Source organism: Schistocerca gregaria, chromosome 2 (assembly GCF_023897955.1).
Source record: "Schistocerca gregaria isolate iqSchGreg1 chromosome 2, iqSchGreg1.2, whole genome shotgun sequence".
NCBI lineage: Eukaryota > Metazoa > Arthropoda > Insecta > Orthoptera > Acrididae > Schistocerca > Schistocerca gregaria.
In genome coordinates this window covers 874,057,062-874,073,127 of record NC_064921.1, presented here as the reverse complement: position 1 = coordinate 874,073,127, position 16,066 = coordinate 874,057,062, and the positions used below count along the sequence as shown (strand labels likewise).

At 38.8% G+C, this 16,066-nt stretch overlaps 1 protein-coding gene across 1 annotated transcript in view; it reads left to right on the top strand.

The window, feature by feature from the left end:
• LOC126335277 (pre-mRNA-splicing factor SYF2) overlaps nucleotides 1-15,762 on the top strand; it is a 60,099-nt gene extending 44,337 nt beyond the window's left edge. Inside the window, exons 5-6 of the mRNA XM_049998341.1 lie at nucleotides 8,849-9,016; nucleotides 14,561-15,762. Coding sequence (XP_049854298.1) covers nucleotides 8,849-9,016; nucleotides 14,561-14,726 — 334 coding nt within the window. The 3' untranslated portion in view covers nucleotides 14,727-15,762. The remainder of the gene's footprint in view (nucleotides 1-8,848; nucleotides 9,017-14,560) is intronic.
• The last annotated feature ends 304 nt before the right edge of the window (nucleotides 15,763-16,066 follow it).

The window sequence follows — 16,066 nt, the reverse complement described above, 5'->3', positions numbered from 1 at the left end:
AAGTTCACAGACAGTGACCCTCCAATCTTTGAGTAGCTCACAGTTGATCTTCTGAACAATCACATCATAATCTAGCGGTCTTCCACTCCGTTCTTCATTGTGAACTTCTGTGCAACACTCAGCTAAAGCTGTGCATCATTTGCAGACATGCTGAACGGACATGCACTCTTCACCATAAACCTCAGTCAGTTGCCGATGACTCTCGATGAGCAGTACCTTTCTTGCATGGAGAAACTGGATTACTGCTCAAACCTCACACTTGGCGGGATCGGCGAACAATACTTCCATCTCTGACGGCTGCCAAGCCAACACTGAGTGATGTAACGAATCACGGATAGGTGGGCTCGAGAGTGGGGGAACCACAGTGCACGGCACTGTTGTCGCATTTAGCCTAGCACTTTCCCTCAAGGCTGTAGCTCATTGAGAACCTTACTTTTGGCACAACCCTCGTACTACGACAAGAAGAACCCCCTAAATGCATCTGTGGAGAAACATTAACAGGTCGCCACATCCTTGAGGACCCTGCAGCTGCCCAAGAGCTGCAATGTCAGATGTACCTTGGAACACCACTATCAGATATTCTAATGGATGGTGAAACAGCTGTAAGCCGCATGCTACATTTCCTATGAAGGAGTGGCTATTACAAGTTTTAAAGACAACACTATTGAAAGTTGACGTAGGAGGCAGAGGTGGGAGGGTGGACTTAACGCGGCCGATTTTGACCCAACGCACCACGCCATCTGTTCTTTGCACCTGAACTTGCCATGGACAACAAAATATTTGTATTTTTATCTTTGAACATAAGATGCTAGTTATACGTACAGGTCGCCATTCTAACTTTCATACAGTGATCTATTTGACAATTGAATTTCAGTAGGCTAGCTACCCATTTATGTACCTAGAATGAAAAATGTGATATTCTATTACTTTTGTACAAAGGGTGGAAATAACAAGGCTTGTTCCTACGTCTTCAGATGCCAAGAGAGGATCAAAGGATTAATAACCATGTAGATGAGTCCTTTTATGTTTACAATCATGCAACCACTACCAACATCTTCTTTGATCTGGATTAATGCTAACTACTTCTGTACAACCAATGGTAATCTTTGTATCAAAATAGCTTTGAGCTCAAAATCCCTTATAACATCATGTAGTTTAGCATCTTTGGAGAGATTCTCTGACCTACGTCTTCAGATGCCAAGAGAGGATCAAAGGATTAATAACCATGTAGATGAGTCCTTTTATGTTTACAATCATGCAACCACTACCAACATCTTCTTTGATCTGGATTAATGCTAACTACTTCTGTACAACCAATGGTAATCTTTGTATCAAAATAGCTTTGAGCTCAAAATCCCTTATAACATCACAGCCCATTGCTGTTAGTGTGACAAACATACATAGAAAAAAGCAAAATATTTGAAATTGTTGAAATTGTATGATAGACCTGTCCCTTATGTATGTGGAAGAGCATATCACCCAGACCCAATGGCGAGGCTCACCTGCAGTGAATATGAGGGGAGACAAAATATTTTGCCTCGTGAAGTTCATCATTGACCAGCAGTTCTGCCTCATAGTTCATAAAAGCTATCCCATGTCATTGTGACAAGGTGTTGCAGTAACCTTATTATGGCTAATATTTAAAAAAAAGTCTCAGGTTGCCCAGTGTTCTTTATTAACTTGAGAACAACGCATTTCACCCGCGTGGGGCATCATCAGGTTATCTAGTGAACATTGATGTCAACAGTCATAACAGCCCTGGACAAGACCATGCACACAAGCTCTAAACATGGACCCAGACCAAAACAGTGCCAGAGACCTGTCCGCATTCTCGCATTTCCCTTGGTAAATCTGGATATTTTTGAGTGCACTCCATGTCAATAGGACAGGTCAGTTTCCCATGATTTGTTGTTGACTTGAAGAAAATTGTGGGGCTCTGGTGGAGTGCTGTACACTGTTCTTGCGACTAAGCTTCATGGAGATTGAAATTATGGTCCATCAGGTAGCTACCTGTTCTGAGCGGGAGATTTTTTGAGTCGCGTAGCAGGTGTGTCCTCATGAAATGGCAGCTCTTGGTTGTTTCAGATTTTCTTCTATCCCTCAGAAAGATATTCTTTCTTCTCAGGTTGGGGGTGTGGAATGCAGCTCGGGACAAGTACTCAGAGTACTGGAGTGGACTTAATGATACCAGTAACAATCTGCATTTTCTGATTTAGTTGCAGCTTCATGTGGCCACTGTTCATCTAGTCACAAATTTTATAACAAAGAAAATAATCAGTTATTGACAAAATAATTTAACTAGATAAATAAAAAATCTTCTCATCAAGGGGCAGCAAAACACACATATTAAAGGCGGTTGTCATTGGCAAGCTTTTGGAGACTGTGGCTCCTCCTTCAGGTAGAAGGGTTGAAGTGGAAGGAAGAGGGATGAAGGAAAAAGGAGAGGTCTAGGAAAAGGGGTAGATTTTGGGAAAATCACTCAGAACTGCGGATTAGAGAAGACATACTGCACAGGATGAGAAGGAAATAACAAATTTTGTTTCGTGCCCCATATTATTGTAGTTTGGTTAATAAATGTTGGTGTGGTACTGGCTTTTAGGATGTCATATGAAAAAAATGCGAGTTGGCTTTCATGTGAGCAATGTTTCTGGAATTCATGCTGGTTGGCATAGAGGAGGACATTCTATTTGAGACACCTCATTGTTTGAGCTCAGAATGTTTTATAACAGTATACAATGGATGGATGCCATTGATATTGGAATAGTAGTTTTGTTATCACTTTTTTTACTCTTGGTGTGGGCTGGTGTGCCTTGTGCTTTCTTCTCATCATTGGGCATGGTTTTTGTTTGGGGGATCTATAGTTATTATGGTTAAATTGAGACAACTCAGCAGCCAATTCTGTGTGGAATCGGGCAGGGTTTCCAGCTAATCCAGAAGCCATGCTAAATTTCAGCGATTTCTGCTGTCTCTCAATGCCATCGACATTAATTTGTGCATCATTCATCTTTGCAGTGGTGTGAGAATTTGACTGTGACATTAGTTCCACACTGTTCTTAGTATTAAAAAAAAAAAAAAAAAAGAGTAAAGAGGTTAAAAGAAATATCACTATTGATATTTGTTGCCATGGCAACCAACTTATTAATATGCCAACATATTATGATTAAGTTAGCTGAAAAATGTATCCAGATAACCATGCAAACCAAGCATCTAATGTGCTTAGCACAATTCAATACTTTCCATGGCGTCTCAGGCTGGCATTAGTAGATTATGATGGTAACAGTGTGAATAAAAAAATTAAGCTTAACTCTTCTCTTGAGACACAGTTCAGCCAGCTCAATTTTGTTTCCAGGATGACCTGTAAATATTAAATTGGATGCTGCAGCTGACCAGGTTTCATCATGTTGGCGAAAGTAATTTTTGACGAGACAATTCCTACTACAGTCCTGTCCATTTGTCTTAATGTCAGTTGAAACTATAAGTGTATAGCCATCACTTCTAGACAAATTAATTAACTAGTGACTGATTTCAGCAGGATTAATCATTTTAAAAATAAAAATGTTCTACACCAAGAAAGAATAAAATATTTCTTTATTGCAAATAGAAAAACTAAGGTGATTTCCCTCCCTTTTTTTTTACCACTCAGTTATTCATTACAAAAACCAGTTAGTTTCTAATAATCTTGGATTTTTTTCTCTTATAATATTACTTTATAGTGTGTTATGTGGATTCAACTTAGTCAATCAATAATTACAATTGATCTCTCAGCAGGTACAGCTTACCCTAGTGATGTCTTAAAAACATGAGAGAGAGAGTGAGATACAATATTTATGGTACTGAATAAAATTACATAGGTGCTTTTTTTAAAAAGATTAAATAGTCACTCTCAGATAATGATGAACCATTTGGTGATATAATCCCTTTTAAACTTTGCAGCTGTTGCCTGTGTATGTTACATACCTGAAATCTGTTATTAGATTACTGGTTGGTTCTTGGCAGTGCTGCAAGTGTGTGCTATTGTCGTGCAAAGATAAATGTACGACTGTGTCAGTATATGCTCCTACAGTCCATCTCCTATATCCGAAAGTAAATCTGATGTGCTTGTTTTTTGACAGTCGAGCAGCACAATTATAAACTGAACAATAAATTACAGAAAAAGATACGCACATAAAAATAGAAATTGCAGGTTGTCAACCAAGTGAGTAGATTAATATGTTACCGACCATAGAGGATCCCTCCCATGATGATCTGTTCTAGTAGGTATCCGTGATCTCGTCCCACAATTCATGACAGTGGCTTTGTTCAAGTTTTATGTCAGGATAACCATTTTTTTGAAGTTCCTCTTCAATTTCAGGAACCGACTTTTTGAAAGAGTCTTCAGGTTATTCCTTGAACTGATCAAATTCTCTCATTTCTCCTTAACTTATGTAGTTTCTCTGATCGATTTATATATTGCATTTTGAAGATTTTTTTCATTTCATGCAGAAATTGAAACAGCATGCCATTATTCAGTATTACTAAAACCCTGCTAGACAGGTCACAATTGTGATTATGTAGTGTAGTATTGGCTTTCTGAATTTGCACATTCCTGAAATTTCATTACTATAAATTACAGTATAGCATCTGATTACAAGATTAGTGGTGAACATCCGGAGTGTATCACATCATATGAGTATTTAGAGGCAACTAATGAAAAACTGCTCCAGTTGTCGTTGAGAACTTTATTGAGTCCTCTACCAGTTTTGGCTTTTATATTAGGCCATTTTCCAGTAGTTATTATACTTCGTGGAAAAAAAAAATCCAAATAGTAAAAGTAAAAGCCAGATGGATTTAAAATGTTACATGCCCAGTGATATTGTGAGGCACACAGTTGTGTCACGATTACTAAAGACATGGCAAAACTAATAATTTGTGGGTAATGCTAAGAAGTAATATGAAATGGGACAGTTGTATAAAATCTGTGTTAGGAGAGGTGAATGGAAGACCTAGATTTTTTGGCAGGGGAAAGTTTGGTGCAAGTGTAAAATAAATTGCACACAAGACGCTAGTGTGACCAATCTTTGAAAATTGTTCCAGTTGTTAAAATCTGTATGAAGCACGCACAATGGCAGGCATTGAATGAATTCAGAACACTAGGACCGTAACAAGTTGGTATAGTGAATGCGAACGTGTATCAGAACTGCTTGGGAACTGAAATGAGAATCCTTGGAAGAAAGACGACATAATTCTCGAGAAACCCTACAAAATAAATTAAAAGAACTTGTATTCACAGAAGATTGTGCAGCCATTATGCTGCCACCAATTTATATATTTTGAAGAGATCTCTAAAAAAAAGGCAAGAGATATTAGGGTGTGTGCATAGGCATATAGACAGTCATTTTTCCCTTGCTCAGTTCTTGAATGGAATAAAAAATTAAACTGTTGATTTTCACTTGATGTACCTTTCACCAACCACAGTATATTTGCTGTGGAGTATTTATGTAGACATAGATTACTGGTGTCAACATTCATAACATTGTCTATAACTGGTCCAACTTTTTCAGTCACACTCCTTTGTTATCAACCACGTCAAAAAAAAATAGTCACTGAATAATGTCTAAGAAGTTTTGGATCTATCACAGTGCTAAAATTCTTCTACATACTTGATTCAGTTCTACATAAAGTGCTATTGTAAATACTGCTGAAATACATGTGCTGAAATGCCATCCTGAGCACCTGTTGCCATGTAGCAATCCCATTTATCTTTCTGTTTAATTGTTTTTATACCTGCAGCTAGTGTCACTGTTGTTAAAAAAAATCTTTATGTCCATTCTAATTGATATAAACCAATCCATCCACAGTGAGAAAAACAACACAAATGAGAATACTTTGTGCAATACTATGATTGCTTTCCCCGGCTCATGTATGGTATGAAGCCAACACTTTTAAACAATTTAAAACTGATAGTCCTAACAAGCGGGTGAGTGATATTAGTCATACAAAAGTTAGGCTCCAACACTGACTTTCTTGTTCTGTGGCAGTGTGCAGTATTTGCAGCTAGAATTGTTATTTTAAAAACAGCATTTTTAGTAGTAATTACTGATTGTACTGGTGTGCAGCTGCCATGAAATATTTTGCCTGTATAATATTATCACAAATAAATAAATGCTGTTTTCTGCACAGGGTACTCCCAATGAATATGATGATTACTCCTTACATTGCTCTGAGTAAATGCCCTTAGATATGTGACTAATGTAACTGATTTTAATGTTTGCTTAGTCATGGTATAGTCATATCATATGTTTGCCTTTTACACACATTACACTTCTTTGTGCTCATTACTCATGACACTGCTAATCTGCAGGTCTTCCTACATTTCAGAGATGCAAACTGTTCAGTGAGTTACTAAAATAATGTACCAGGTCTTTTATAAATAGGGTGAAACTTCATAAGACAACTTCACCTGTCTCACATCTAGTCTAATACTCCTTAAGCACATATTTTATTGTCCAGATGGTTTGCTGAACTGTATCAAAGGCTTCCAGAATTTAAAAGATTTGTTATTAATTTGGACCCTGGTATATACAGACATTTTTGGTCTTGTGAGTGAAAAGACCAAGCTAAGTGTCGTACAGCTGATGTTTGTAACATCTCTGTTTATTCTTGCTGTGGATTTGTTCAGTCTCTGAAAAAGTTGTATGTTACAAGGACATGAGGTTATATAGGGAGTAGAAAGCCTTCTTTTCTCCAGTGAGAGGTTTATGTTCCTAAGAAATGACATAGGAAAGGATGGTGATGCCAAGTGGGAGGTAAGGAATTCCTGGAAAATAACAAGGGGGTAGTTAAATGGGAGTTATGAACTGGGAGAGGTAAGACTCAATGTTGGGTTTTGGTTGTAGGGACTGATGGGAGAAAAAGGATGATTGAACTTGGGTGTGAGACTGAAGGTGAGGCCTTTGGAAAGAGCTCAAACTTCTGTGGGACCGAGGGGGCACTGAGTTGTTTTTGGATAGGACTGAAACACTTGTGGGAGTGAGGTTTTTTGGTAGATAGATTGACTGTAATGTTTATGTTTTGGGTTGTGGGTTTTGTGCATTGTTGGAGGGCAATTTGGGGACTTGGTGCATGTAAAAGGTCAGCATGGCAAAGTCTGAGCACTGTGAGGGGTTGACAAGGTGTTTCACTGGGGAGAGCATAGGTATTTTTGTAACACGTTGGTTCAGCTTTTGTGAGAAAGGCTTCAACTTTTCAGTCTACAATGTAACTTGCACATTTTTAATAAATAATTGCTCAACTTTGCTATTGAATTGTTCCAACTACCATGCACGGCACACACTTATCTACCATTACACCGTGCAATACTTCCCATTATGAACTAAAAATCACTCCTCCTCAGATCTGAATTTTTTTGCTGTGTTCCATTGTAGAAAATAATTTTGAAGTGTATGCTAAACTGAAATCTTTTCCTTCCTCTTTAAATATTTCATTCAACTCTAAAAATTGTTGATCATCTGACAGTCTTACGGTCACAATTGCATGTTGCAGAAAAATCTAAAGTGTTATCACTTGTGATTGAGTCCTGTAACAAACTGAGCAAGGTAAGTAGCAGAAAAGACACACCACAATACCATGTGAATATTTGTCAGCACTAATTATGCTAAGTATATGTGTCCCTCATGTATATTGTTGGCAAATTGAAATATCATGCTGTTGCTGTAGCATAAGTAGGGAGTTTACTTGTAGCACACTTCCAGCTTAGTTATAAATTTGCTGTGTGATAGCTGCTACTATTAGTGAGAGTAAGACCCAGAAAGTACTTGAAGTTATTTATTACCAGTCTTCCAAGTCCACAGCCCCCTTTTTTTTTTTAATCATATGTCAAGGTTATCAATGGCACATAAATTAGTTTTCAGACCTTGTTGATGAGACTAGAACTGAAACAGGAAATTGTAAATAAAAGACAAAATGTTGAATTTGATCTTCAATGTTCTTTCACAAATGAAGATCAAAGAATGTTGCTACTATTCTTTTGCTGAACTGCTGTGAAGACTAGCTGGTGCTGTAAAAAAACAGTGCCCAATGAAATTCCTGTTAACACTGGTACATAGTTTGTGATTTAGTTAGCTTTACTCATGTCCATAATTTTCTGAAGATCCCTTGTGCAGGCAGAAGATCTGATTTACGGAATTATTATCTTGCGTCATTTATCTGTCTTTGTAGCAAGGTTTTGTAACATTGGAATAAAATTATTTCCTTCAAGGCTATCAACATGGATTTCAAAAACTTTGCTAGTATGAAACCCAGCTATCGATCTTTACATGTGTGTAGCTAACTAATTGAGGAATTTATAGTGGTACATAGAGTATAAGTTCATGTGTACGTGAATGTGAATTCTCTGTCATATTTACTGTAAACGTTAATTGCACAAAAATTTAGTGCAAGTACTCTGCTGTGTGAGCATCTGCCACACTTTTAGTGGGTCTACAGTTCTCTGATAGTGGAAGTCTCATTTGAGATTGTCACAAAACTGATGAAGCCTCCGTTTTATGCCCTCAACCTGTCTGAAAACTATTTGAGCATGATTATTAAGTTGCATTAAAATTGACTGTTGTTTCAGAAGTTTACTTCTTTGTCTTCAGTATGTTAGTACTAACTATATGGGACTGTTACTATAGAAGTATAGTGTAAATGCAAAGAAACAGTAAAAGGATAAGGGTTAATTTTATTGTATTTTGTCTCGGTGTGTGAAACAAGAATCTACAGTATGAAACAAGAACCTACAGTAATGTACAAAAGAAAGTGCATGATTAATAGTAGTGCTATAACATTTAAAATAAAATAAACCACTTTACACTGTACTCTCTGTTTACAGGCAGTACAACCGACTAGTAAAAAATCTGAAACCAGATATGGAACACTACAGTCGACAACGTGAAAAACTTGGAGAGGCTTTCTATGGCAGCAGAAACACAATTCTGCATGGCTTGCAGGAAGACACGAAAGATGGAATTGATAGAATGGTTGAAGATTTGGAAAAACAGTAACTATTATTTCTCTCATTTCTATAAACAAATTGTTTCCTCTCCTTTGAGTGCCAAATTCTATACTAAGAGTATTACAGAATTACTTAACATAAATAAATTATAAACTTATGATTTGTAAATGTAGGCCTTTCCGGCATATGCTGTTGGTGAAAACCTCTTGGGTTTCCTGCCAGATGGCCATGTTAAAATACCACAACATTCCTATGAGTATTATACTCGTCATCTTCGGGTAAAGTGACAAGATATTTGGATGCTGTAATATTCATATCAGCGGTGTGCCCTCGTCCACTTGGCTAAGGGTGACCGTGTACTGCTGGCCGGTGGTTGTGAAGGGGTGTGAGACTGCAGTGGTGGAGGAAGCGGGTTTGCCATTCACATCTCTGTGTGGGCATTCTGGCCACCCTCTTGTATTGCTCTAATGTGGGATTCAATGTCACACTTCATTGGTATTCATCATCTCTGTTGACCATATTCTCGTAAACTCGTATTTCAGTAGATTCCCTTAGGACACTGTCCCAATAGTCAGTTACACAGCAAAGCACCTTGATGTTCTGAAAGTCAAAGATGTGTTGTGGATGCTGTGCTCTGCTATTGCTGATTTCTCTGTCTGTCCCATCGCACATGCCTGATGTACTACTCACAGCTTTTCAATTTGAAGTGCTATGTTTGTCCAGCTTGCTCTTCACCACATTCACAGGCAATGCTATATATTGCACATACATTCATTTTTAGTAGGTCTTTTGCAGAGCCAAGTCACTCTTTCTTTTACAGTGATGGTCAAAAGGAGGTTTTTATTTTGGAGTTTTCAAGCAGCCTCACAGTTTTGGCTGGGAATGGTCTCAAGTACACAAGGAAACACGTCTCTTGTCTTCTTCCTCTTTCCAGTTTCCAGTACGTACTCTCTTCGTGAATGCCTTAGCAGAGCATAGCATAGCATAGCATCAAGGAAGACCACATCTGTGACTTTCAGAACACCAAGATGCTTTGCCAAACAGCCACCTTTTGGGACAGTGTCATAAAGAATTGTATTGAAACATGGATTTACAAGAATCTGTGCAACAGAGTCGAAGGATACCAACTAAATGCGATATGGGATCCTGCTTTAGCGGCAGTACGATGAGAGTATGGCCAACACTGCCCAGTTAGCAAGACATGGCAGAAAAGCCCAGAGTTGTGAACAGCGCACCTGTTACCCCCTCCCTGTTCGCCAATGGACAGTACACAGACACCCATAACCACATGTAAGGGGGCACACTGCTGGTATAAACATTACAGCATCCACATAAATTTAACACTTCACCAGAAGATGATGACACTTGTTACAATGTCACATTATTTTAACACTGCCACCTGCCTGGCAACATAAGAGACTTTCACCAACAGTGTACTCCAGGAAAGCAAACATTGACATACACAGCACCCAAATATGAAGGAGATGCTCTGCTTCAATCAGCTGCAGAAAGCATGCAGGTAGAAGGCAAAACTGTTGTGCACATTAGCTTTCCTTCAACCACATCGAGATGAGAACATCCTACCTCAGTTTGCAGAACTACAACATCCACTGAAATCAAAGAAGACCAAACACATCTTACAACGAGCAGGCATGGGCATAGTGAGGGAGCACTTTCACTTACTCAAAAAGAGCTGGACAAGAATGCACGTACCATGCTCGCGTGCCACCTGCATATGGCAAAGTCACTACCAGCACACATCAGGTGTGGGCAGACTGTGTAGGTCTCTTGACAACAGTGCGGTATAGAAACTGCGTGCCACTGCAAAACTGATCAGCAAATTTGACCATCTGTCAGGAGCTCAAACCACCAAAAAGGAGGCAAAAAACATCAGAGTTGTTGTAAATTTGACGGATAAAAAGTACTGGATTCAGTTAAAATTTCAACCACAGTGAAAGGGCTGGACTTCACACCCATCCCGAGGACCATATTGAAATGGAACATTAGCACCATGGAGGAAACAATTCAAGATGTGCCAATTAGGAAGCAGAAAAGATCTTGTTGAAAACCTGAAGATTCATCAGCAATCCCGACTTCTGAAAGCAAACACAATTACTGAAGAATGAGAGGCTATCCAGTTACAGAGATATGACGCTGACATAGTGACTCTTCCAAAGGAAATGCAATGGTGTTGATGCACACTGATGATTACAGTCATAATATTGGCTCACTGCTACAAGACCCAGCCTACAGGAAGCTCAAGAAGGATCCAGCCTCTGATAGCCACAAAAACCATGACACTGCTATCAAACTTAGTTCTGTAACCCAGGACACCAGCGACAGCATGCCTGTACAGACTGCCAAAAATCCACAGGGGAGAGATGCCCCTTGGGCCAATACTTGATACAGTCAGTTCGCACAATTACTGATAGTGAGACTGAAAGTATGTGCTTCAATTATACCTTAATTTTATTATAAACAAGAATGGTTTTGAAAATAATTTTCCCATCTTTAGGTGTACAAGTGTAGTAATCAGCTATGAGATGGTCACATGCCATGGAGACCGGACTGCACTGTACAACAGCCAGACATGTTCCACACTGTCATGTCCACCTTTTCCATAGCTCTGTTTGGTGCCCATAGAATGCCACCACCTCGCAGCTGACTGATAAATTTATACACCTGAAGATAGGAGTATAATTTTCCCAAAACAGGTCACATTTATAATAAAATAAAGACACAACTGAAGGACATATTTTCAATCTCACCCTGCAGCTCAGTTGCGGATGTTCTGTAAACAAAATCCTGTGCAATTATGAATCGGCCAAATACCTGGTAACACTTCTAAAACCCCTTGTGGGACATTGTAGTTAACATGTTGAGAACTCGTCTGATTTCATGAAAATAATTATGGACATGCACTCATGAGTCTTGATGTTACATTGCTCTGCAAGACTCCTTGGTGCTGCTGTCTCAACATTTCGAGCCACAGTTAAACTCATTAAACGTGCACTGACAACTATGTGCTTCAAGTGCAACAGAGAGTTTTATCAATAGATGTATAGAGTGGCCATAGGTTCTGCTCACTGCAGGGATCACACATCTCTACTTGGTACACTGTGAGGAGATGGCACTTCAATTTACTCACCAGAAACCCATGCACTTCTTCCATTACGTTGATGATACTTTCATGGTATTAGAGCAGGGCAGACAGGCATTGGGTGAGTTTTTTGGCCACCATATCAGCATCCATCAAGCCATTGCTTTCCCAATGGAATGATTGTCTTCCTTTTTTGGACGTAATAAGGAAGAAGACAGATGGTACACTAGGCCATTCAGTGTATAGGAAGAAGACATACACAGACCTATTCCTGCATGTAACAAGCAACCACCTGCTGTCAACCAAAATTGTGAGACTACTTGAAAAATCCAACATAAGAACAGTCTTCCTACCACCACTAAAGACGAAATAGTGGCTTGACTCTGCAAGATACCCACTGAAAATGAATGTACATGGCACATACAGCATCACCTGCGAATGTGACCAGCAGCACTTTACATCAAAACAATGCAAGGAGCATTAAGCGCATGCTACTTGGGCAGGCAGAGAAGTCAGCAATAGCAGTGCATGGCATCAAGGAAGCCCACACCTTTAACTTTACGAACATCAATATGTTTTGCTGTCAGTGTTTGGGACAGCATCATAAAGGAACTGTTGAAATTTGAGTTCACGAGAATCTGGTCAGCAGGTATGAAAAATACCTGCAGAGTGCAGCATGGATATTTTTTTTTTTTCCAGTGGCAATAACATGAAAGCACAGCCAGTATTTTCCAATTTGCAAGACTTTGCCAGAATCCCCACACAGAGATTGGATGGCTCACTTACTAGCTCCACCAATGCAGCCTCACTCCCTTCCCCACCAGCTGGACTGTCAGAACAAGGCTGTCCATAAGCAAGTGGAGGTGACCACACCACCAGTGTAAATATTACAGGATCCGCATATCTGGCCACTTCACCAGAAGATGATGAGTATGGCATTTGCCGAGACACCATGGTGTTGTAACACTACCACCAGATGGGAAACACAAGAGTTTTTCATCAAATTATGATTTGTTTAAGTAATGAAACTTACTGTATTAAACACACAGAAAATGCAGCCATGTGCCGTGTATCCCTCCAAAATATTCTGATGTTGACCGTTTTCAACACAAAGTTCTGGAAATCAACTACTGCCCTCTTCAATTCTCTGAATAGAAAGTGTTAAGGAGGGATTCTCCAGGAAGAGGTTAACTGAAATGCTAGAAGATGATTATCATGGGTGGAATTGGACAGTCAGAAGACCAAAGTTTGACGTAGTTGGAATTAGTGAAGTGAAGAGCAAAGAACACGGATTTTTAAAGCTGTTTGTTGAACAGAACTAAAACAGAGCTTTTCCTTTTGAGGGAGTGTACTAAAAATTTCTTTTCTGAGCACGCCTCAGAGATCAACTCAAAGCACTCTTTCCAAACTTTCCTGCGGTGCTCTCATGATATTAACACTCACTGGAGATATTCTGGTTACAATGTTAAGTTCCTTTGTATGTGCATTAAACGTATTCACAATCGCGAATAAGGAAAACCATCAGCTGTAGAATGGAATGATGACAATGAAAATTGTGCCAGACCTGGACTCAAACCCAGATTTCCCGCTTATTGCGAGCGGTCGTCTTATCATTTGGCTATCCATGCACGACTCGTGGCCAGACCCAAACTTCCGTATGTTGTCACTCATGTGCCTGCGAACTAGGCTAGTACCATTTATTATGTATATTCCTGTACAGGCCAGATGTTGTACTTGAAAGTTGTTTGCCTTCTATTGGCAGAGAAATACGATATTGCAGTGCCTGTGTTATTCTGATTACGATGCAATGTTCCTTTGGACATGCATGCATGCAATGACTAATGAAAGTTGAGGCCTCAACCTTCGTTAGTCATTGTCCTCACCCATCCAGCCTCTTAGTTCCCATTCCAGCACTATACAGCCCTCACGCCACTATCACACCCAGTCCTTTTACTTTTCTCATTTTGTGCTGCACATAGCTGCCCTACCCTCTGTCTACCTCATCCCTGCATGCTCCCCTGCAGCTCTGCACTGTCTGCCAACCCTACTCTACTATCTCTCAACCTTCCTGCTCCATCCTCTTATCCTCTTCCTTACCACCACTCAGTAGCAACTCCCATCATACATTGGTGCTGCTGCTCACAGTGTGGCTAGAGTTGTGTTTGCGTGGATGTGGATGTTTCTATCACCCATTTTTGGTGTGTGTTTCTCTCATCTATTTTTTATGAATCCCTTATGGGCCGAAAGCTTTATTTGTCACAGTCTTTTTTGTTATGACTATATGTGTCTCAACATGTCCACTGTATGGTGAGTAGTAACTTTCCTTTTCATAATACAATTAAGTTATTCGATATCCATAATAAATTATCGCCCAGGCACACCTCATATGTTTTCCAACTGCAGTCTCTCTCTCTCTCTCTCTCTCTCTCTCTCTCTCTCTCTCTCTCTCTCTCTAACAACAAAACTCAGTTGTTCATCCTCTATTATAGGATTGCCAAGAGGGAAAAATACAGCCGTCGCCGCACCCACAATGATGATGCTGATATCGATTACATCAATGAACGTAACATGAATTTCAACAAGAAGTTGGAACGGTTCTATGGTGAACACACAACAGAAATTAAACAAAATCTTGAGCGAGGAACAGCTGTTTGAGTGTTTCTGAAATACTATTTCCATCCAAAACTGTGTCACCTTACTCGGAACTCCTCAGCTGTTTGTTGTCAAAAACAAATATTTTCGTGAATTCAGATTGACTGATCGAAGAGTAATTAAGTGGCTCCTTCTTAACCATTCAGGATAAAAGGAGATACTGTAAAAATATATATGTAAAATAGTGATAAGTGCTGTACAAATACAAATTCCAGGTGGGAATTTTTATCTGGAAAATAAATGTACATAGTGACACCATGCCGATCCTTATTTCTCTTCCATCTTTTTTTCTCCTCTAACATACAGCATTGGTGTAAATGAGATATTTGTCCTGTTGGGAATTTTTTTAGCTGTTTTAATTAATTCACTAAAGAACTTGGTTGCAGATTTTGTTTGAAATGACTACTTCTTCATTGTATTGATTTTTTACATGTTCAAAGAAACAGAAAATAATTAACTTAATACTATTGCTTTCTAACCTCTTGATAATTTTTGTGCGGAGTTAGGAGAAACGTATTTTACTTTGCTCGAATCGTTAAAATTTTTTGTAATCTGTTTCAGTGCTCATAAAATTTTGGTTCTAGTTAAATAAAGTTATTTCAGAAAACGAATTATATTAGTTTCCGTTTATATCCATACCTGAGCAGTCAATGTGTCTGCCTGTGACACAGAGGGTTGGCAGATCACTCTGCCTTGGGACAGTGGAGCAGCAGAAACAGTATTTGCACCATATGCATTTTGCTTCTGTTTATTATGAAGTGCTACCCATTGTGATTTGTATTTATACTTCTCAGAGGGTAACAGCGTATTATGAGTTTACTTTCTGTATTTACATTTCACTATGACAAGTTACTGTATTGATGGAAATACATTTATATTTACTGACAAATCATGCTGTGCTGAAATTATTTATAATGGTGAAGCAAACTCAGAAAATATGTGGAACATTGTAATATATCTGTATAGGAAGTATCATTGACATAAATTAGAATTAACAATGCTCAATAATAAATAAAAATCAAGTGTGCAGGACACAATATTTCATGTTGTTATTTTATTTCATTTAAGAACAACAGTGCCAAATAACTGTGTATTGTTACCAGCAAAGAAGAAATCAACATGTTATTTACAATTAGAAGGAGGTTTCTAAATCAGTATTGAGAGTTTCGGAAACAAATGCTATGTCATATTGCTCTTATTCAAATCTGTTTTGTATCTTTAGCTGTATCTTCCAGTAAAATCATATATTCCAATAAAATCCATCTCGATAGCGGAATTGTCTTTGTGACTATTTGCCTCATAGAGGATCATTGTTCAATTCCCGGTACTTGTCAAAAGTTTTT